The 23,715-nt window shown below is 41.0% G+C and overlaps 1 protein-coding gene across 1 annotated transcript in view; it reads right to left on the reverse strand.

Moving 5' to 3' along the window:
* Positions 1 to 23,715, reverse strand: part of Greb1l (GREB1 like retinoic acid receptor coactivator) — a 101,700-nt gene that overhangs the window by 60,423 nt on the left and 17,562 nt on the right. The window contains exons 5-8 of the mRNA XM_035440293.1: positions 21,841 to 21,963; positions 3,593 to 3,709; positions 2,496 to 2,615; positions 1,379 to 1,516 (exon numbers count right to left, since the gene is read on the reverse strand). Of these exons, the coding sequence (XP_035296184.1) occupies positions 1,379 to 1,516; positions 2,496 to 2,615; positions 3,593 to 3,709; positions 21,841 to 21,963 (498 nt within the window). The remainder of the gene's footprint in view (positions 1 to 1,378; positions 1,517 to 2,495; positions 2,616 to 3,592; positions 3,710 to 21,840; positions 21,964 to 23,715) is intronic.

Consider the following 23,715-nt stretch of genomic DNA (forward strand, 5'->3'; position numbering starts at 1 on the left):
ACTAGTGTTTTGGGTTTTTTTGTTCAGATTTTTATGTGTATGAGTATTTTGCCTGCATATATGTCTGTGCACCATGTGTGTGTCTGGTGTCCAGAGTTCAGAAGAGGGTGTTGGACACTGACTAACTGACTAGCATCCCTGACACTGGAGCTAAGGATGGTTATGAGCCATCACATGGGTGCTAGGAATTGTCCCTGGGTTCTCTGCAAGAGCAGCAAGTGCTCTCAACAACTCACCCATCCCTTTAGCCCCTTATTGGTATTTATGTTAGTTTTTCTGAATGCCAGGGAATGCCCCAGAAATACATTTAAAAGGTACCCTGCTTTGGTGGTGCAGTAAAGAGAACTATCCATCTCTGAGACTTTCTTTTGAGACAGGGCTCCACTAAGTAGCTCTGGATGGACCTCAATATGCAGACCAGGTTGACCTTGAACTCACAGAGACCTCCTATGCTGGGACTAAGGGAATGTGCCACCATACCTGGTCTCTGTGAGACAGAAAGTTTCTAACAGTCACACGTCAAAAGAACAAAGGGCCCCCACATTCCTCATAGTTCTAAGGCTTAGCTACTTTATGCTGATACTAAGACCCTCTGAGCCACATGAATCTAAATCAATGGGACTCCCCCAATACCTCCAGACCCAGGATCAGTGGACAGGGTGATCTGATAAAACTTGAAGTAAAAACACCCAAGTCAACAGAGTCAGGCCACCACGGAGCAGATAATGACTCATGTTAACACATCCTGCCTGCTTTATCATGGAAAGAAACAGGCACTCTTCTTCTGGTCTAGACCTGCCTGCCTACCAGAGCTGGAATCCTAGAATTTAGACCCCTAAACAACCTACTTTCGATGGCAGTTAGCAGCTGGGGAGGGGAGGATTGTCTCTACAAAGATGCTGGCTCACAGAGACCAATGCCCCAGGGGTGCCTGCTTCCCTGGTGAGGCCTGTGGGTTGGCTTAGCTTGTTTCTGGGATTTGGCTTCCTATGACTGGACTGTCTGCTTCCTCAGCCTGTCCACTTTGAGCAGGCTTTGGCACACAGCTTGAATCTCAGGGTCTGAAGGGTTTCTAAGACACTTCCAGACAGAGGTAAACCCTGTCTCCCAAGACGTCTTGAAGCTCTGCCAGCTCTCCTATTCCAGTGTGTCATAATGTTATCTTAGTGTGTGGTAACTGTTGTTTCCTGACTCCCTCACTTGGAGAGATTCTTGAGGGGCAGAGTGTTATTCTCAGTTTCAAACCATGTGCTTAATACTGCATGAAGGGACTGGCAATGGGAGGTTGATACAATCAATAAAGACAAATACATAGACTCATGAGTGTGTGAATGAACCCACAGACCAGAGTCTAGACGATGGAATTTGGCTACCTTACCTATCAGGATCACTGGTCTAACTCCTGAGTTACTCAGCAGGTTTTCAGGAACAATCACTGTTTCCCCTGCAGGGACAGGCCGAGGCTGGAGAATTCCAGTTAAGGGGGTCTGTGGAACTGGGGCAGATAAGAGGGGCTCTGGGAAGAAAAAAGTTGTTTGACAAGAAAGATTAGGCATGGGCTAACTGGGAAACTTCAGAAGCCAATGCAGTTTTAATACTTTAGAAGCTTTAGAAGTCTGATAGTTTACTGTGTGTGGTTTCTTTTTCATTAACATACTCATTGCAGAAAACTAAAAGAAAAACAGAAGTAAAACAACAAATCAACCACAATCATTCCACTGTGGATAATGACCACTGAGGATCTGGTGGCATCTTCTAAGCAATCTTTTGGATTTAGCTTTGTATTTCATATTTACCATGCCCTAGTGACCAAAACGTGGTTTTCTATTATATAAAGCTGAGAACAGAAACACCATTAATCATTTCTACCTGGAAGCAACAGTGATAACATATAGTCATAGTTCCTTGCATATATGAGATTTCTATTGGTCTTTAAAACTACCTAAGCAAATTAAAAAATGTAAAGACCCCTACATAGTTCTTGGGGTTGGAACACTTGTTACTGTCTACCAAGTAGAACAGGTAGACAAATGTTTGAACACTTAGCTGTGGATACCTTTGGACACAGTCTGGATAGCATGAAGGAGAGCCAGGTAACTCTTCATAGTGTAGTTGCAGACTAAACCATGAAAGCCAAAGTAACCAAGATGTGTCATACAGAGAACAAATTTAGAAGGTCGACTCTAACACCACTGCTGACAAAGCAAGTCTGTATGTGCCCTGTGCTGGTTTAGTTGTTAGCATCAGGCCCTATGCAACAAATAACTTATCAACTTCATGGTTAAAACTAAGATCAGTTGTAATAGTACATGAACTTACATGGAAGGACTACATTATGGAGACAAAATATTAACTACTATCAATACCCTTATATAATACTGCTAATCACAATGATTGATTGAGGGCATTTATCTTCAAAGGATGAGGGCAGGAGCAGAACTTATCTCTGCTAATTAAAGAAAAACTTTTAAATACATCTTCAGTTAAAATCTCACCAGTTCTTGAAAGAGGACGGACTGTGGGAACAGGCATAACTAGAGAAGGCTGGGAGACAGGTGACCCAGGATACCATCCCCGGTGTCGTTTCTTAGGTGGGCCAGAAATGAACATGTTAGCTGAAAACAAAAAGGGAAAGCAGCTTTGTCCTCAGCAGTGGGAAGAGAGAACGAATACCAAGGGATCACATGGCCTTTCCTTTGTCCGAGTCACTGTCCTATGGGCAATGATAGAGCTAGGAAAAGTCACACTCACAATCCAACACCACACTAACAATTGTAACCACATGCTGTTTTACACTTTACAGTTTTAAACAGATTATTTGATTTGATTCTATTGACATCTCTGTTAAGTTGTGGGACAAATCTTGGTAAATGGAGAAAAAGTATCTCATGTCATGCAAATCTTTTCAGACAGAGTTCTGTACTTCAGTAAGTAAAAGACAGATGTGAGTTTCAAGGTTCTTCACTATAATTTTGATTAAACACTTATTTCCCAGTTAGGCTTACCCATGTAGAATCTCCAAGACATTTAACAGTTACTGTTCACATCAATCATAAAATTTCAAAATGTTGTGTTTTAAGCAAAGGGAAGGCTCTACAGTGTATGTTCAGATAATTAATTGTTCAAAAATCTGTAGCACCAGGCCAAAGGGATGGTTCAGTTGGTGAAGTGTTACACAAACGTGAGGGCCTGAGGACAATCTTCAGAATCCATGTAAAAAGGCCAGGCACAGAGGCCTTTAAAATCAATGCCGTGCAGACAACAGGATCCTGGGCTCACTGACCAGCCAGTCTATGCCATCTGTGGACTCTGGGTTCAGTGAGAGACCCTGTCTCAAAGGATTATGTGGAGAGCTATAGGGGAAGACAACTAATGTGGACTTTTGGCTCCTCACATGTGTACATATGCACATAGCTCCTTGTTCTCTCTCTCTCTCTCTCTCTCTCTCTCTCTCTCTCTCTCTCCTGTTTCTGTCTCTTTCTCTCTCCTCCCTCTTTCTCCTCTGTCTGTCTGTCTGTCTGTCTGTCTCTCTCTCTCTCTCTCTCTCTCTCTCACACACACACACACACACACACACACACACACACTGTACCTTGGTCTATGGATGTGTAGCTAGGTCTTGGTGACAAAGAGTAGTTCCCGGGGCGGGATGGAGTGGACATGGATGAGCCACTCTTCCCTCCATGGCTACTGGTCCCATTTGCTGCTTCTGTAGAACAGAGGTTTGGAGGACACTGTTAGTGAAGCAGCAGGCTTCTGGTAAACCTCACACTTGAGCGTTCAGGGAAACGTCAGACAGGACTCAGCCCAGTTGCATAAAACCAGCTATAACTATCAGAGCAATTACCTTCATTAAACTTAACTGTCAGGCATGTCAATGACTAGAATACATTAAAAAAGTAGATGTACCCAGGAATAATTTCCTGGGACCCTAAGAAATCTAGATTTAGTGCACACTCATAACTACTGAGCTGTCTCTTCACTGAGCCTTCTCTCCAGCCATTTTAGGTTTCCTTTAATGTACAGTAATTTCTTTTCTTTTAAAAAATATTTCTTGTGGGGCTGGAGAGATGGCTCAGAGGTTAAGAGCACCGACTGCTCTTCCAGAGGTCCTAAGTTCAATTCCCAGCAACCACATGGTGGCTCACAACCATCCATTATGAGATCTGGTGCCCTCTTCTGATGTGCAGATAAAAATGGAAGCAGAATGTTGTATACATAATAAATAAAATATTAAAAAAAATTTCTTGTGATTATTTTTCTTTTGAAAAATCTTGAAGAATTTGCTGGTTCAATGTTCCTATTATCATTGAACATTTCTGTGTCCACTGTATTTCCAATAAATTAATTGCTAGCAGCCTAGTCAAATTCATATTTTTAATTTTTTTTTTGCAAAAGAATCTCAAAGACAGCTGTAAATATCCACCAGGGAGCAAAGAGTGGACAGTTTTCTCTCTCCTAAGGATATTAGGAATGATTAGTGGGGATTCAAAATTTGTTAGCCTCTTTTTCTTTTTAAAATTTCATTTTTAGGGTCTATGTGCAGTGGCACTCGCCTTTAATCCCAGCACTCAGAAGGCAAAGACAGTTGACTCTCTGTGAGTTTGAGGCCAGCCTGATCTACAAATCAAGTTCTAGGACAACCAGGACTGTTACACAATTATGTGTGTGCATGTGTGTTTACATGTGGGTTTGTGCATATGCATGTGGTAGCCACAAAGTAGAAGAAGCCATCAGATTTCCTGGTCCTGGAGTTACAGGAAGTTGTGAGCTGACTGAGGTAGGTACTGGGAACTCCCATCCTTTGCCAGAAGCAGTATGCATTTTTTGTTTGTTTGTTTTTTGAGACATGGTTTCTCTGTGTAGTCCTGATTTTCTTGAAACTAGCTCTGTAGACCAGACAGGCCTAGAAAGCACAGAGATCTGCCAGCCTCTGCCACCCGAGTGCTGGGATTAAAGATTTGTGCCACCATTGCCTGGCTAGCAGTCATTCTTAATTACTGAGCATAATTCTTGCATTATGAAGTCAACTTTAGTAACTTCTTTGATTACTTATCTATTATTTCATTATTTTTCATCATTGTGAAAACTTTAGTTTGTTCATATTTAAAATCTAACTAGGAGATAAATAGCTGGGCTAGAGTAAAAAACAAGATGGATTTTATAAACTGTGATGTCTAACTTTTTGATCATGTCCCAGAACGATAGGCTCTCTGTGTTACCATTTCTTTTCCTTAAGCACTGAAATTTTCTAGGATTCCACCCTTCATCATAGTCTGCGACATCATGTATCTTTCATGGCTAATATTAACCTTGATGGTTTTACTGACATGTTGGTAGCTCCCCTCTATCCATCCATCAATAAATGAGTGATGGACAGCTCCACTTATTGGGACTACACATGTCCATGTGCTCGCCTCCCGGAGAGTCTGTTCCCTTTTCCACAGTCCCTGTCTCAGATGATGGCACCATTAGCCCAGAAAGATTGATGTCAACTGAGGCACTTTCTCCTTCAGGCACATGTTAATCTGCCAGGTCCATGTGATTTCATTCCCTGAGCAGCTCTCCATTTTGTCTTACCTTCTCCAATCTCTTATCACTCTGGCTAAGGACCTCAGCACCTCTCACTTAAACTAATGAAATGACCTCAGAGAAGTATTTCTACCTCTTGTTCTTACATGTTACTTCCGAGAACATCTGGTTCAAATTCAAACCAGAATAGGCCAGTTCTCTGCTCCACAAATTTATGGTAAAATCCATGTTTCTCAGCCTGCCTTCCTGTGACTGCCTCCTGCCACTTTGAGTTGTACATTTTATGTTTCAAGTCCAAAATGTAAGAAAGTTCTTACACATCTTATAATTTTCTTTTTTTTCCTTCTCGAAGGACCCTTTCTCCTGTTTGTTTTTTATTTGTTCATTTGTTTTTCAAGGCAGTGTTTCTCTGTATAGCCCTAACTGTCCTGGAACTCACTCTGTATGTCAGGCTGGCCTTGAACTCATAGAGATCCATCTGCCTCTGCCTCCTGAGTGCTGGGATTAGAGGTGTGTGCCACCACGCCAGCTCTCAGATTCTTGTTGTCACTCATTTCTGCTAGTACTGGAATATGAACTATCTTCCCCCATCCCTTTGGAAAGTACCTTTTTCCTCATTCTTAAGACCAATCTCCTCCCAGTTATTCCTGAAATGCTGGCTACAGCACATTGAAAAGATCTTGTAAACCTGTCACCTTTACTGGATTTGAGACATCTGGGGTCAAGCATTGTTTGTTTTTATAACCTCAGGTGCTAGTCACAGCAGGAGCACAAGAAACATTTGTTGAGCAGAGTCAAACTCTAGTCTTCTGTGCACTAAATGTCATTTTGACTTCTCTGCTTGGATCGCAGACAGAGGCAAGCTTTGTCCAATATTGCATTATTTTAGTCAGTTTCATGGCCATCTTAGACTGGCAGGTAGAAGGGGAGTCTGTTTTCAAACACTAATTTGTCAATAAATTTCACACAAGTCATTTGGTATATTAAAAAAAAAAAGGAAGGAAGGAAGGAAAACATCACCTGAAACAAAAGTCTTTCCTACAACCTGCAAAGATAAAGGCAGTGGTTTCACAACATTCTTATTCCAGGTCAGGTCCTGAGCGCCACTTAAATTGATTGAAGAATTAGCTGGACTGAGAGTTGGCGAATCTTGAAAATGAGAGAGGTTGTTTAAATTAGAAGCATTATATATGCAGGAAGAAAGTTAAAATGGCAGGGGTGAGCTGAGGAAAAGCAGGAAGGAGGATTTAGCTTCTTTCTGGAACTATTCAGATACTTTAGAAAAGTCAATGTGTATGTATTCAGGCTTAATTAGTTTTTATTAAACAAACATGCACTAGGAGTTAGGTGTTAGGAGCTACTGTAAGTGCTTCAAATATATTAATTCACTTGATCCATGTAACACTTTAGGAATTTACGTCATGGTAGTTGGTCAAACTCAGATGACCTGTCGATGGGGTATCTATGCTCCATATCCAAATTATGTCCACAGTTCCTTCAGAGATGAGCTATATCTATCTGTGTACAGATAAATCTCTTGTGTTTGTACATGCTTGTGCTTATATGCAGTCGTATGTGTATGAATACATATGTGCAGAAGTATGTGTGCACACGTGTGGACATCAGAAGTCATGTCAGGCATCTACCTCAGCTGCTTTCCACTCTAATTTTTGAGACAGGGCTTCACTGCATCTGGAGCTAGTTAGTAAGTTTCAGGGATCCTCCTGTCTATCATTTCCCAATACTGGATTTACAAGTGTTGTGATGCTTGCCAATAATACAAGCATGTGGGAGGATGACAAGCAAGAGTTACAAGTTCAAGGCCAGCCTGGGGTACAGGGTAACTAAAAAAAAAATGGTGGGCTTTCCTTCTGCCTGGCTTTCATACTACTAGAGGTGCTAAGGGGCTGCTGAGGGAGGGCAATAGCAGCATGAATGCTATAGGGATAGCCTTCTGCTTTCTGAGTGGATTTAAGGCCCACTCCATAGGAAGCAATTGCGTGGTACTGCAAATCTGACAAAGATCCATGGCTAGGGAGCTCACAGACCCTAATTGTGAACCTATTATTATTATTTTGGTAAATGGAGATAGAAACAAACTGCCCTCTACATTTGTATCTCCCTGCTCATAGATCAGTCCTTATCAGAGAACCCTCTTTGTGCAGTGGATGATGGTTGACGAATAAACTCACAACTGGTCAAAGCAGAGACTCAGTTGGTCAAAATGGGACAGTTATTCCCCATGTCTCTCCTTGAGGCCCAGGGAAGATCATGGAAGAAGGGATGGAAAGACAATAGTGCCAGAGGCTGGGCAGGCCTGACTGAAGATGAGGGCTGCCTTCTAGGGCTGCAGGACTCTTGAACTCAGAGCAGCTGTAGCCATAAAGACCTGCCTAAGATCACCATGGATGAGGAGGGGCTCATGAGCTCCCATTCTAGTTGAGGAACTAACGGTATTGATGGCTGCTAGCGGAGGGAAAGTCAGTTTTCTTTAAGGGTATGGTCACTGGTAGGTTTACCATACTGTGGAGGATAGCCGCGAGCATATAGGCAGAGTAAATTGGACTTAATGGGTTATTAAGAAAAAAAAATTAAAAAGAGGGTATGAAGTTGAGATAGCCAGTGGGGTAAGGGTAAGAGTGGAGAATGAATATGATCAAAATGCATTTTCTGTATATACTAAATTCTCAACTAATAAAAATATGATTTTTTAAAAGGATGTGGGAGTAGGGGGATGGCTCAGTGGATGAAGTAGACAATGTCAGCCATGAAGACTTGGGTTTTGATCTCCAGTACCCATGTAAAAAGCTAAGCTTGTTGGCATGCACACAATAAAATGCAGTAAGTTGTTATAAAGTGTGTAATATCTGAATTTATTATATTTAGTGTGATAATTCAGTATTAAATTGTTTATAAAATATTAAAATTATAATTATGAATAAACTGTACAAGAGAAGTAAAAACTTATACTATGAATTGTTAAAGAAAACTAAGTAGCTAGGGGATGGTGGCACACATCTTTAATCCCAGTACTAGGGTGGCAGAGGCAGGCAGCTCTCTGTGAGTTCAAGGCCAGCCTGGTCTACAGAGTGAGTTCCAGGATATCCAGGGCTACACAGAGAAACTTCTGTCTCAAACAAACAAACAAACAAACAAACAACCCAAAAGCTAAACTATAATTAGAAACTAGAGGAATGCAAATCAAAGTTACAATGAGATACTACTCATCCAAGAACACTGTAATAAAAGGAGAAGGAAACAGAATTGGCAAGGACCTAGAAACACTGGACCCCTTGGTCATTGCTTATCATAGGTCATTGCTTAAAATGGGGCAGCCTTGTTAGCAAATGGTTCCTCCAGTCCATGGCACTAATGTAAGACCCAGAACTCTCCCAGGCATGAAATGAAAGAAAGTGAAAACCATGTCTATACAAAGAAACTGTCCACAAATGTTTGCAGAATTCCCTTCATTTTATTGGTTGATTGATTGTTGGCTGGGGATTGAACTTTATGCTGCCTATAAAGTCCTCCAGAGAGCCCCACTGGTGTTCCTATAAGACTCCATGTGTTAATGTAAATACACACTGATTAATGGATGAACAAATTTCAGTTTATGTAGACAACAGAATATTATTTATCGGGGAAGGAGTGCATCACTGGCATATGCTACAAATGAGTCAAATGAATGAAGCCAGTTGGTAAATGTCAATAAAATGCCCAGCATAGAGAATCAGTAGAAACAGGAGGCAGACTTGGAGCTTCTCGAGGGTGAGGAGGGGTTAAATTAGGACTGTGAAGGTTCTCCTCAGGGTGCTGACACATTCTGCTGGACATAGTGGTGCACTGAGGCAGATCAAGAGTTTCAGACAAGCCTGAGCTTTATGTGAGATCAAGTACCAATAACTTGCTGCATCCATTGACTTGCAAACTTGTAATGGCTGAAATGTATGATATGTGAATTACGTCTCAATATCAATAAAACCATTATTCAAAAATGCTGCAAGTACTTCTCCAATATAAATAAATCTTTAAAAAAGAAAAAAAATGCTGTAAGTAAAATTATAAGGCAAATGAAACCCATGTAAGTGACAGTATGGTCAGTAGAATCCAGAAAGAAAATGGCCACTGCTTGTTGCCCTGCATCTCACTGGTCCACCTTTAATGTCAGCAGGGGCTCCAGTGGACAGTGCCCTGTGAACTCACTCTCTTGGAGAAAGACTCCTACAAGTTCACAGCTGGTTTTTCCAGCTTTTTGTCTCTGAGCCTTCTTCAAGGTCATCAAGATCTTTGAACCCTTCAGTACTTATCCCTAGCATAGGTGTGGACTTTGGGAGCCCATTCCACATACAGGGATACTGCTGAGCCAAGACACACAGGGGTGGGCCTAGGCCCTATCCCAAAGGGTATGACAGACTCTGATGACCCCCTATGGAAGGCCTCACCCTCCCTGGGGAGCAGAAAGGGTATGTGATAGGTAGGGTTTTAGATGGGGGGAGGTGGTAGGGCAGGAGGGGAGGGAGTGGGAACTGGGATGGACATGTAAAACAATCTTGTTTCTAATTCAAATAAAAAAAATATAAAGAAAAAAAAAAGATCCCTGAATCCTGTAAACCTGTCCAGAAATGTGAGGGAGTATAATGCTTCAGAAGCAGTCCTCAATTAGTTAACTGCCTGAGGGAACAGAGGCCAAAAGAGGCCTCCATCTTTAGGAGGCCATTCTGGAAGGCCTTCTGCATGCTTCTTAGTGAATCTGATAGACTCAGACTTTCTTGGGCTATAGCGATCACATAGAAAACACTCTTGCACACTGGCTTACTCCTGCTTCCAGGGGTCAGTTCCCAAATAAAATACAATACTCAAGTTCTTATCTTAGGCTCCGATTCTATTGGGATCCAAACCATATCAACAGTTTTAAAAAGAAAGAGGCAACAATATACAAGTAGAGTTTATAGAAAAGTTAAATAGTTTAAGACACTCAATGTCAATCATAAGGGACATGTTAAGTCAAAACCACACCCAGATATCATTGTTCCCTATCAGAGTGACACAAAACTGAAAGTTTCCATAATAAATTCTGTTAGCACCTGTGCAAATGCAAACTGCCACGATGCCCTGGAGACTGGATCCGTGGAAATTATGGATGAGTACATGTTTAGCCCAGCAATTTGTGGACACAAGAAAGAGATGGTATGTGCTGGTGTTACTCACTGCTGAGTCTTCAGGAAGGATGTAAACACCCTCCAGCACTGGGTCAGGCTAAATAATTACGGTATGCCCGGGGACCATGAAAATACATTGCACTAAAAACCAGTGGAGGAAGCTCTCTATCTGTAAAGACCTCTCAGACAGCAACAGGAAGCAAGAGATGCAGGCAATGTGTAAAATCTGCTGCCTTTAGAGCAAGCAAAGTGTGTCAAGCAAAGTCTGTATTTGTGCTTGATTAAATATATACATAAAGAACTTTAGAAAGATGGCTTACTCCTTTTGTATCAGTGTGAAAAACACCTCACAGAAGCAACTTAAGGAAGAAAAGGGTTATTTTGGCTCATGGGTTCAGTCCATCATGCTCCAACCATAACAGGTACATAAGAAAGGAATTCTGTGATTATCTTCTTGCAGCCAGGCATGTAGCAACCAGGTGGTATGGAAGAGAAGCTTACTATACACATATGAACATATCATATATGTACACATGTAAAAACACATGAACACAGGTGTCTTAGTTAGGGTTTCAATTGCTGTGGTGAAACACCATGACCAAAGCCCAAAGCAAGTTGGGGAGGAATGAGTTCATTCAGCTTACACTTCTACATCACAGTTCATCATCAAAGGAAGTCAGGACAGAAACTCAAACAGGGCAAAAACCTGGAGACAGGAGCTGGTGCAGAGGTCATGGAGGGGCGCTGCTTGCTGGCTTGCTCAGTCTGCTTTCTTATAGAACCCAGGACACCAGCCCAAGGATGATGGCACCACCCACAATGGTCTGGGCCTTCCCCATTGATCACTAGTTAAGAAAATGTCCTACAGGCTTGCCCGAAGCCTGATCTTGTAGAGGCATTTCTCAGTTGAGGCTCCCTACTTGCTGATGACTCTAGCTTGTGTCAAGTTGCCATAAAACCACCCAGAACAATAGATATTCTTCAAAATGTTAAAGTTTCAAAACCTCAATAAATAATGATAAAAATACTTATATGTAAGTTGACAACTGATATCAGAAGTGTTTATTAAATATACAAAGTGAAAGTTTACTTCAATATTGAGTTACACAGTGCTTTTTTTTTAAAAAAAGATTTACTTTTATTTTATGTGTATGTGTGCATGTCTACATGTATGTTTGTGCATCATATGTATGCTGGTGCTGGAGGAAGCCAGAAGAGGGATTCAGGTAACTCGAGTTACAGGTGCTTGTGAGCTGCCTCCCGTAGGTACTGGGAACTCAACCCTGGTCTCCTGAAGACTATTAAGTGCTTTCTAACTGCTAAGCCATCTCTCTAGCCTCTGATTTTAATTTCCTGACATATATTAATTAATTTATTATTTATTTTGTGGGCACATGCCACAGCATGCATGTGGAAGAGGTCTGAGGACAGCTTGTAGGAGTCAGTCATCTCCTTCCATGATAGGACCTAGGGATTGGCAGGTTCAGGCTAGACAGCAAGCACTTTCACTGGCATTGCCATCTTACTGTCCAACACTGTGATTTTAAAAGGTAACTTTCCATTCCAATATAACTGCTTTGGTAAAGTTATCAGTGATCTAAATCCCAACTCCAAGAGACAAGTTCTGGCCCCTACTACCCTAAATTCCATTGCTGCCTCTATTTGTTCCCTTGCCCCCAAGACAGGGCTTCTCTGTGTAGCCCTGGCTATCCTGGCACTCACTCTGTAGACCAGGCTGGCCTTGAACTCAGTGATCTGCCTGATTCTGTCTCTCTTTTGAGTGCTAGGATTAAACATGTGCGCCACCACTGTTCAGCCTCTATTTGTTTATTAAACAATTTTTTTGAGCTCTCTCACAGGTTGCTAGGGCCTACAGGTAAAACAGTAAACACAGAACCTTACTCTAGTGGCAGATGAAAAGTAAGAGATCCACAGCCAGACTTTACACACACACACACACACACACACACACACACACACACACACACAGAGAACTTGGAACACATAGCTCTAAGTGGGGTGTCTCCAACAAATCTTTCCCCTCAGAGCTCAGAAAACTCCACAAACGAGGAGGCAGAAAGAGTTTAAGAGCCAGAGGGGATGGAGAACACCAAGAGAACAAGGCCCTGTAGGTAAACTGAGCAAAGGATGTGTGAACTCACAGAGCCTGAGGCAGCATGCACCGGGGCTGCACCAGGCCTTCTTCACACAGATTACAGTGCTCAGTTTAGTGTTTGTATGGGATTCCCGAGTGTGCGAATGAGTGGGTCCCTGATTCTTGTGCCTTTTCTTGGGCTCTTTTCCTTTTGTTGGTTTGCTTTGTCTAACTTTGATTTGATGTTTATTATTGATTTTTAGTTTATTATTTCTTACTTGGTTATGTCTGGTTGTTACCTCTTAGAAGTCTCTTTTTTTCTAATGAGAGACACCAAGGGATTGGATCCAAGTAGCAGGGAAGATGGGAAGGAACCAGGAGGAGTAGAGAGAGGGCAAACTGTAATCAGGATATACTCAATGGGAAAAGAATAGTTTTTTTAAAAGGGAGGAAAAGAAGAACCACACTTGTACATTTATCATCCTCAAGTTTCCTGGTGCCTCTTTATAACTCCTCCCTCCTGTCTTCTCCTTGGTGCCTCTTTATAACCCTTTCCTCCTGTTTTCTCATTGTCAAAGAGATGCCCAGAGCTTGGGCAGAATAGCCTGCACAGATAACACCAGGACAGTAAGAAACATTCTCTCTCAAAAACATTCAAGGCTGTTCACTGTCCTTCGTTCCTACATATATGATGAATGCTGCGAAGAAATCAGTAAAATATAGACATCTATGTATTTAGATTAATTCTTAATTCTGAGAAGTTCAGGATGTTTAAACTATGAAAATATGTGGTAAAATTAAAAAAAAACAAAAACATGTACCAAAATTTCACTTTTTCACGAAAAAACTTTGACTTTTTCTTAAGCATACACTGGTCTGTGTTCATCTAGATCAGCGGTTCTCAACTTTCCTAATGATGTCGTGGTGACCCCCCCCAAGTTATTTTCATTGCTACTTCATAAGTGTAATTTTGCAAATGTTATGAATCGTAATATAAATAAATATCTGTACAATATCTGATATGTGACCCCTGTGAAAAGATCATTGAACCCCAAAGGGATAGAGACCCACAGGTTGGGAATCATTGATCCAGATCATCTTTCGAAAAATATAATAAAAACAATTAAGTGTTTCAGTGTGAGCTATCAATCATTTTCAAAATGCTAGGTACTATGCTTGGCAATGAGATATAATGTTAAAAAATATGCAGACACAAACCTGCCCCTTAGTTGTTTACAGAAAAAGAAAATGAAAGAGGCCACATGGTCTCAATATCTGGTAAGTGGTGGGCAGATATGCTAGCCCAAGTGTAACCACACTTGAAAAAATGTCTCTGGGCAGGGAAGGACATTTGACACACAGAGGGATACATTTAAAGCGACTGGGAGAAGCATGGCTACCCCTCAGGACAGCCAAAGGATGCTTCCTCATACAAACTGCTTTCTAGACAGCCTCTGGAGGGGCAGAGGAGTCCAACGCACAGGGGTTTGGAAGCAAAGTGATGACTCTGTGAGTAAGGCGGCCTCAGTTGGATGCGGGAAATCATGAACCATTTGGACACTTAAAACATCAGTAGAGCCCTGAACAGGAGGCAAAGCAAGGAGGTCAAGAAGTACAGGAAGGAGACAGATATCCCAGTACTCGAGAGCGGGAGGAGGCAGATCTCCCGAGTTCAAGGCCATGGTCTACGGAGCAAGATCCAGGGCAGCCAAGGCGACACAGAGGAACCCTGTCTAGAACTCCCAGCGCCCTCAAAAAGAAGGCGTATCCAGGTCTGCTGAGGGTTGCTTAGACTCCTTGCATTTTCTTATTGTTTGCTGCATGTGTGTGTATAATCCATGTGTGTAGAAGAGAGGGGGTTGCACACACAGTACAATGCAGATGTGGAAGTCACGGGGCAGCCTTGGGTGTCAGTCTTTACCTCCCCTTTGGTGTTTAGACAGTGTCTCTCAGTATTCACAGCTGTGTATGCCAGGCTAGCTGGTTCTTTTCTTGTCTCTACCTCCCGTCTTCCCATAGGATTACAGATGTGTGTGGAACTGCATCCGGCTTCTGCATGGGCTCTGGGATCCAAAGCCAGGTTTTCACACATGCTCCATAAGCATTTTTACCTATTGAGCTATGTCTCCAGACATTCCCGAATCTTACATTTTGGAGAACATCCTCCTGGCAGGTTCCAGACCACAGCATTATTGTGACAGAGGACAGCAACAGCCTCACTATACAGTTCTTCCTTGCTGCTGTGGACTGAGCAGCTGGGCTGCAGCATGCACTCCCACTACGGTGGTCTGTCTCAGCACAGGCCCCAAGCAATGGTCAACTGACCACAGACTGTAAATTCTGAAACCCCAAGCCAAAAGAAACCTTTGCTCTCTTTAAATTGATTAACTTAGGTATTTGTGACTGTAGTTAACAGCGGAAAGCTGATTAACACAACCACTGTCCAAGCCACAGAGGGAAAACCAAACCCAAACTCTGTCAGCAAGCAGTAGCCTCTGTTCTTCCCTTCCCCATTCCATCTTCTTCCCTCTGCTCTACGTAATGTGCCTGGCAAGCAACCCTGATCGTTCGGGCCTGTCACTTTTCTAATGGAACAATATTAGGAGAGTCTTTTGTGAATGACTTTCTTGTTCATTCATCTTATCTATGAGACTCAGGTATGGCGCTGGATATAGGGAGTTGTTTGTTCATCTCACGATCACATGTTTTTCCTTATATAAAAACCTGCAGTTTTCTTCTCCATTTTATTGCTGATGAACACTTGGGTTGCTTCCAGCTTAGTCACTTATGATGAACAATTGTAAAGAGTCACGTACATATCTTTTCCAAGAATTTCTTTATGGAATAGCTAGATTATAGAATACACTTTCTACTCTATACAAGTTACTTGCAAAGCGGGACTGTCAAGTAACATTCTTTATTTTAGATATTTTAAATATTGAAAACTTTTGCTTGTGTGCATGTGCATGTAGGTGCCTGCAGAAACCAGACAAAGGTACCAGACCCCTCAGAACCGGAGTAATGGGTGGATGTTAGCCACCTGCCTCTAGGTGCTGGGAATTGAACCTGGATCCTCTGCAAGATTAGTAAATACTCTGGAACCATCTCTCCAATCTCATAATTAAACTTTTACCAATAGTGCTTTTGTGTGTGGGTGTGCTTGAAATTTTGCCAACATTTTACTTTCGGCACACTTGAAATTTGATAGATATATAATGGCTTTTCTCCGCCCCCACCCCCACACCTCTCTCTCTGTGTCTCCCCTTTTTCTCTCTCCTTTCTCCCTCCCTCCCTCCCACTTCTGTCTCTCTGAAACTGGTTTTTTGTAGGGAGAGATAGAGACACCTGTACCCGTGACCATGCGCCAGCTGGGTTAAATTTAGTTCCCCAGGTCCCAACTCACTCATGGGTTCGAATTCTGACACCAGATAAAGAGGAACATGAATGGAATTTGAGATAGGTTATTAACTGGTAATTTACTGGGGAGTTATACTCACACGAGGAATCAGTAACCACATTGGTACTCCGAGCGGTCTGGTCCCAGAATGCTTCCCAATGGTGGCTGAACCCTGAGTGTAAGAGTGCCTGGCTCTCTCTTGCCCTTTTCTACACCCTCTTATGTACCTATGACCATGCCCATTTGGGATCTCTCCCTACAGGGTTTCTCTGTGTAGCCCTGGCTATCCTAGAACTTGCTTTGTACATCATGCTGGTCTTGAACTCAGAGATCCATCTGCCTCTGCCTTCCAGGTGCTGGAATTAAAGGTGTGAGCCACATGCCCAGCAGCTTCTCTTATTTTAATGTAGTGTTCCTAATTACTGCAGTAGGTAATTATCTTTCCATGTGTTTGTTAACTATTCAGGTTTCTTGTTTTATGAGATACCTGTTAACATAATTTCTCATATCTTTATATTGATTTGTCTTTTTCTAATGAATTCATAGGTATCATTTTCCCCTTGGAACTAGCTCTCTACTAACTTTACATATTCCCATTGCTTCCTAATTTATGGATTTTGTTTTACTTCTCTTTTGGTGCTTTCAATAATATGAGGTTATAACTTTAACAGAGTGAAATGCAGGTCTTTCCTTTTACAATCAACACCTTGTGTTTCTATTTGTGAGACATCATTCCTGGACCTGCAATCATATTTTAAATATCTACTAAAAGCTTCATGCAGTTTTATATTTCTATCTTCCAATGACCTGGGATTTATCTTTGTGTATAAAAGAGGGCATCAGTTTCACTTTTGTGCAGGATTTCTGATTTCTGCGTCCCATTTACAGAGCTGCCCCACTGATCAGCAAGCTGCTCCTTCTAAGTCACACACACACATGTGATGTGAATCTGGCTTTGGATTTTCTCCTGGCTGCCCTGTGTCTATGCCTGTGTTCCGTGCAGCCCATCTTTGTCAGTAAGTTTCCCTGTGCCTGGCCTATGTAATGAGTCAAGCTTTCATCTGTTGTTCATCTTACTTCTCTAATACCCAAGGCTACAACAGTAAGGAAGTTACCTACAGTGGCTCACAGAGAGGAAAATCCCATTTCACATACAGTATCTCTAATTCTAATAACAGGTATGCCTTCATTATACACAAAAGACACAGTGCCTGTGGATGTTCATGTGAATGTTTCAGTTATTTGTTTAAAACCAAAAGGGGAAAATTAAAGGAAATGCTTCAGTTTATTGTGGGGCTGGGGTATCAAATCCAGGGCCCTATACATGTAAGGCAAGTGCTATATGACTGAGCTACATTCCCAACTAAGAAAGTGATTTGATGTATGATTTTTAACATATTCATTTTCATGTGAAACCATAGAACATAATCACAGTAGTTTTCTATGGAGAAATGGCCTATAGAAAGAAAAATTGAGCCATCGCACAAAATCACACAATAGCCCTTCTGATAATTTCTCTTAAAGCTATAGTATTACTGGTTTTGGCAGGCCTTAGGTAGCTCACCTTTGGCCTACTGATGGATAAATACATCCTCTTTATTTGGAAAAAATGGTACACAAATAAAATAATGCTCTCCCAGGGCCAATATAAAATTTAAATAAAAATGAAATTCAAGTCACCTATATCTTACACATTTTTTAGGTATTGGAATAAGCAGAAAAGCAAAATGAGAGATTTGGAGATTTGGGCTAAGAGGCCCTGGAATGCTGTAAACAGAGTCTAGGGGCAACTGCAGTGGGAGCTCAGAGGGCCAGCCGCTGAAACGTGGGCAGCAGAATCCGTGCTAATAAAGCTTAAAATGGAAAGAGGTTTCTACTGGAAATTATTGAAGGCCACAGGTGCTACATTCTGGCAAAGAATCTGTTTACATTCTCTGCATGTTCCAAAACTGAAAGGCATAGCTTAAAGGTGGTGACAGATTTCTCAATTTGGCAAGGAAATTTCAAGAAGGATTAGCAATCAGGCTATGGCATGGTTATTGCTAGCTTTTAGTTAGACTTACAATGAGAATTAAGAACCAAAAGCTGAGAAGAGTATGAAAAGCATGTAGTCTGGAAAGAAAAGGAACAAAATGAAAGTTATAGATAAGAAAAGTGTGTGTGTGTGTGTGTGTGTGTGTGTGTGTGTGTGTGTGAGAGAGAGAGAGAGAGAGAGAGAGAGAGAGAGAGAGAGAGAGAGAGAGAGAGATTGTGTGTATGTGTGTGAGTGTGTGTTTGAGTATGTATGTATGAGAGTGTATGTGGATGCTATGTCTGTATATGTGCATGTGTTTGTCTGTGTACACGTGTGTGTATGTGAATGAATGTATGTTTGTGTATGTTTTAAAAAAAAGATTAGTGTCTTTAAAGAGGAGCCAAGCAGCTAATACCACAGCAAAAAGGAAGTTGTTTTAAGTTCATCTCAGGAATCAGCCAGATCCTACCATCACAGGTTCCAAAGTATAGAATTATAAACTCATTTGAAAGACTCTTTTGGGAAGAATTTGCTTCTGGGATGCCTGCCCCCAAAGGGCTTCCCAGGGCAGTGTTGTCCTGGGTTCTGTTGCCCGGGTACCCAGAGGCCACTGTTACCATGCTTCAAGGGATCTAGCTAGCTGCTACTTAAGCTAGTGGCAACTTTGTCATCCATATAGTGTTGTTTTTTTATGCATAAAGAATGCAAGGGTTGCTGGGGTCATAGCAATTCTACTAACAGTCCAGAGAAAAGCCCATGGGTATAGTCAATGGGCAGCAGGGTTGGATCCCCTGCAGAGAGCCTCTGAGATGATGATATATAAAGCTATCAGGGTAAAAATCTGGCTGCACCAGGAATGCCAAATGCACAGAATGTCTGCTTAGGAAAGCTGAAAGCAACAAGTGGACCCAGTCCATGAGAGAAGCCATATGGCCTGCAAACACCAAGGTCATAGGGCAGGGCCACACAGATCTGCTGGAGTCTTTCTTTGGCCACATTTCTTCTTTCTGTGTTCCAGTTATTCCCCTTTAGAACAGGAATATTCTCTCTATGCCACTGAATATTTAATGGTATGTGATTTATTTTGATTTTAAAGGGGTCCATGGCAGATTAGCTTGAATTACAGTAGGGACTTTAGACTTATACTTCAGAACAATATTAGAACTGTTATGCTCATGGGACTTTTGAACTGCACTAAATGCATTTTATATTAAGAGATGGCCATGAACCTTTTTTTGCAGGTAGAAATCAAGGCAGAGCCACATAGGTGGTAAATTAATCCCTTCCTCCAATACTACATCCTGAGGATTCACATTTCAGGCTCTGAAACCTTGACTGCCAGCATTCCAATTATCCAAAGGGGGGAGAATCTTAGTCTATACCTAATGTTTTTCATGACACCATAATGCTAACAGGAAGTTCTTACAGCCTATTCCATTCAGTCTGTGTTAGAAGGAGTAATAGTTGGTACATCTACCCATATCAATGGATCAGTATGAAAGTCTTTAATATGATGCCTAGTAGAAAAACATTTTCTTCTCGTAAACTATCTGCATTGTATCTAAATCTGCTAACAATGAATTTCATGGTCAAATTATCTCTTCCACCCCCACATAGGAATATGAAACAGCATTGATCACTTGTGTTTACTATGAGTCAGTCAGTGACCTTCTCTCCCTTCTTTGCTCATGTCTCCTCATGGCACTGGGGGATCCTTTGCTAAAGCCTGAATCTTTGTAAAAGACTGATTTCTTCTTTCACAACAAAAATACATTTTCAAAATATATTTCCTGGTATGATTAAGATTATATTAGTGCCTATGACGTTTTAATATTTTTCATTATTTTCGGGGACAACTTGTTATTTATACATCTAGCCTACCCTGTAGTAAAGCTAGAGTGGTTTATTGTTTTTTTTTTTTTTTTTTTTTTTTTTTTTTTTTTTTTGGTTTTTCAAGACAGGGTTTCTCTGTGTAGCTTTGGCGCCTATCCTGGCACTCGAGGTTTATTGTTTTTTAATCCCTTCTATTAGTGGTTTTAAATCATGGGAGTTGTTAGTCAGGTATTGGAACTTTGCCTCACAACATCTGATAAGGTTCTTGGAACATAATAAACACTTGATATGGATTTATTGGAATGAAGTAAATGTCAATTTTAATACTATAGTTTTAATATTTTATTATCTCCAAGGTCTAAGGACAGATAACACACCATAAACCCATCAAATTACTAAAATAATATTCTAGGACAGCCACGTAGGTACATTGCTGACGCAATGAAGGTTGGCCTTTCAATGCCAAGAACCAGACACCAACTTTTTCCCTTTCCTGAACTGCTAGTGACAGGATGCTCTTTCGTTTATTTTAGAAAGAAACAATCTGTTGTCTTCGGTAATGGGCTCTAACTCAATATCCTGGACAGCCTGAAAGTTAGACATTCTTATTCAGGATCAGGCAAACTTTGCTGATATGGGCATAGGGCAAGATACATTCTGCTGGAACTTGTATTGCTGTTGACATATTCTAATACTCATTTCCATCTTGTAAAAAGTACAGTTTAGTAGCTCACGAGAAGTTTGCATAAGATTTGAAAGCTGCAAGTTAGCTAATGAAGATTTTTAACCTGAAGTGGAGCAGACAACGGTAAAGCACATATGAAGTTTACATATCAGATGGATAAAATATTGCAGACAAGGGAAACTGAAAAAACGAATTCATATTCTTCTTCATATACTTCTTGCCTAAGACCTAACCATGTCAATTTGAGTACTTTTCTCAAATAATCAACTCATCAACATGCAGCATGGGCCACTGGGCTCCCCTTGAAGTCTTACCTCATCTCAGGTTCTTGCTAGGGCTGCATAATGAAGAGGTTTAGAAAGCTGGCCTAGTAGCCAATTTATTCCCCATCAAATCAGCCGGTCATTCTGCTGGCCCAGCTTTGATAATGTACTCAAAGTTTCAAGTACTAAGATTTTTATCTAGTTATTTGTAACTGAGCTCCTATCTTGTAGCATTAAAAAGATGATCCTGGATTCATCCATTGTGATACACAATCCACTCAGGAGCCTTGTCTCATATCCAGGTAGAGTGCTGCTTTCTTGAATTATCTCAGGGTTTTTTGTTTTTGTAGTTTTGTTTTTTCTTTAATGGGCCTTGCTTTCCTGGAGTCCTCCATCTCCTCTGGCTCTTAAACTCTTTGCCTTCCTTTTCTATGGGGTTCTCTGAACTCTGAGGGGAGGTATTTGGGTCATCTCAGGGTTTAAATGGACCTCTACCCTAGAATTCTAGTCTTCATGAGTGTGTCCCAGTGTGCACTACCCTATAGCTGCTGTGTCTGATTTCTACACACTCTGTGCTGTCCGAGTCCCTGACATCCCATTCTATGCTAAAGCTAAGTTTTCTGCTGTCAGTTCTTTTCTCCCTTCACTGTCTAATATGGTGGACTATTGAGACATGAGCCCCGGTCCTGCACAGACTTATCTCAGTGCTGGGTTCTAATTATAATAGTAACTCAAATGGTATCTTAGTAATACCCAAATAGTATTTTATTTGAAAACATCTCACTCAAACCAGCTAAGCAAGCTTAAAGATGCTTCCTTAAACACACATCTATCCTTGCATTAACATGAAACCATTTTGTACCTGTCTGAGTGAAGCCTGCTTTGTATCCATTAGCTGTCCCATTTTCTGGAGCCACAGTTGATGACACTGAAGAAACAGGTTTAGTGGAGTGGCAAACAGCAGAGGATTGACGGCTTCTACATTCTAGAAGAGAGTTAAAAACATGATATGAAAAAGCTAGTTTATATTTTAACTGGCAGTGGGCACATGATCCGCAAGATCTCCAAAATAAGTTTCTGCTTCTTGAGTGACAGCAGCTCTCCTAATAACTGTCTCTAGCAGCCTGTTCAGGCTGGTGACAGTTCTTCCTAAGACAGGTGCTATGCTTAAGGCAAAGAACAATCACAATTTTATGACCCACAGATCAGTTCCCACATGAAAAGTGCAAATAACCAACACATCCTTGCTAGTTTTATGGGCAAGACAGAGGCTGAGATGTCAATATTTATAAAAACATTGAGCTTTTAGGATACCAGGTAACTTCTTGTTCATAATTTATTTAAATGTGCAATGGTAACTTTAATCCTTCTTATTTGCTTCTAGACTTTTCTACTCAATCTGAACGAATATTTAAACATCAGAGAAGTAAAAACTCCACAGATAAAGATAAAGATGGAAGCAAATTATTATTATTCTCAGTTCTTATATTTTTGGTCATGAGCCTAACCTTTAATGGCTGAGCAACCCTCTCCAGCCTCATTCTCACTCAGTTCCTAGTAAAGGAAATAGTAAGTGGTATTCAAAGCGATTATTGATAATGCAGCGGCAATCTTTGCATTAAGTATCTGCTATTAATGACTAATTACATTGTGTACTGACAGTGAACACTGTGACAGTCTCTTGGACTTCAAGCTCCAACTAAATTATGCTATTACTAGTCTCAAAAAGTAGTTCATGAAATAGAAATTGAAACAGTTGTATGACAGGTTACTAGTTCTAAAAAAAGTTCCCATGGGAATGAGAAATTTGCAAAGGCTGAAAGCACTTTTCTGAAGCATGCTGTGCTATGACTTTCAGAAAAGTGGTTATGTTTTGGCATACGTTTAACTTCATCTTATGCATATTACATGCATATTGACATCACATGATTTTATATAGGTAAATTACACAACTTTAGTTCAAAAATAAAGACTGCTGTATGCAGCTACTTTTAAAAATGACCAGTGAGGTGGTGCAGAGGGCAAAGGTGCTCCCCACCAAGCCTGACACACAAGCTCAGTCCCTGAACTCACACAGCGAAGAGAGACAACAGATTCCCACAGGCTGATCTCTGGCTTTCACACAAGTGTGCGCTGTACACACACACACATCAATCAATCAATCAGTTAATGTAAAAATGTTATTTTTCACTACAAAGATCAACTCTCTTAGCACCAAGAAAGTTAAGTGTATTTACACAAGCAAAACAAAAGCTAAGGTAAAAAAGTTAAAAGGTAGAGGGATGATAGTTATCAAGTTTTTAGTCTTTAACTAGGGTTTATAGTATTCAAGAAGACTTTCTGGAGGAAAATTCTTTATCCTTAGCCAGGATAAAGAGCTATGAAGTTCTTAAGAATTCAGTGGTTGTGGGATTGAAGCTCTGATCACAATGGCTTGGAACATACAGCATCGTTTCCTGTGGTGTTACATAATGCCACCTCAAATGCAGCCAAGAGTCATTATGTGGAGGACTCAGAGACAAATGAGCTACTGCAATTCAGATGTATTGTGCTATTCCATAGTCAGGCAAAACTCTTATGTAAGCAAGAAGGGTAAAGACAATTATTCTATGGAGAGTAAGTTCTCAGTGTCAGAAGAAACTGCTTTAGATCAGTGGCTAAAAACATGGTGATTCCCACCAGGCTGGTGAGGATGTTACTTCCTACAGAGTGGAGAGAGCCAAATTGTTGCTAATTC

The sequence above is a fragment of the Cricetulus griseus genome, chromosome 2, assembly GCF_003668045.3.
Source record: "Cricetulus griseus strain 17A/GY chromosome 2, alternate assembly CriGri-PICRH-1.0, whole genome shotgun sequence".
Lineage (NCBI taxonomy): Eukaryota > Metazoa > Chordata > Mammalia > Rodentia > Cricetidae > Cricetulus > Cricetulus griseus.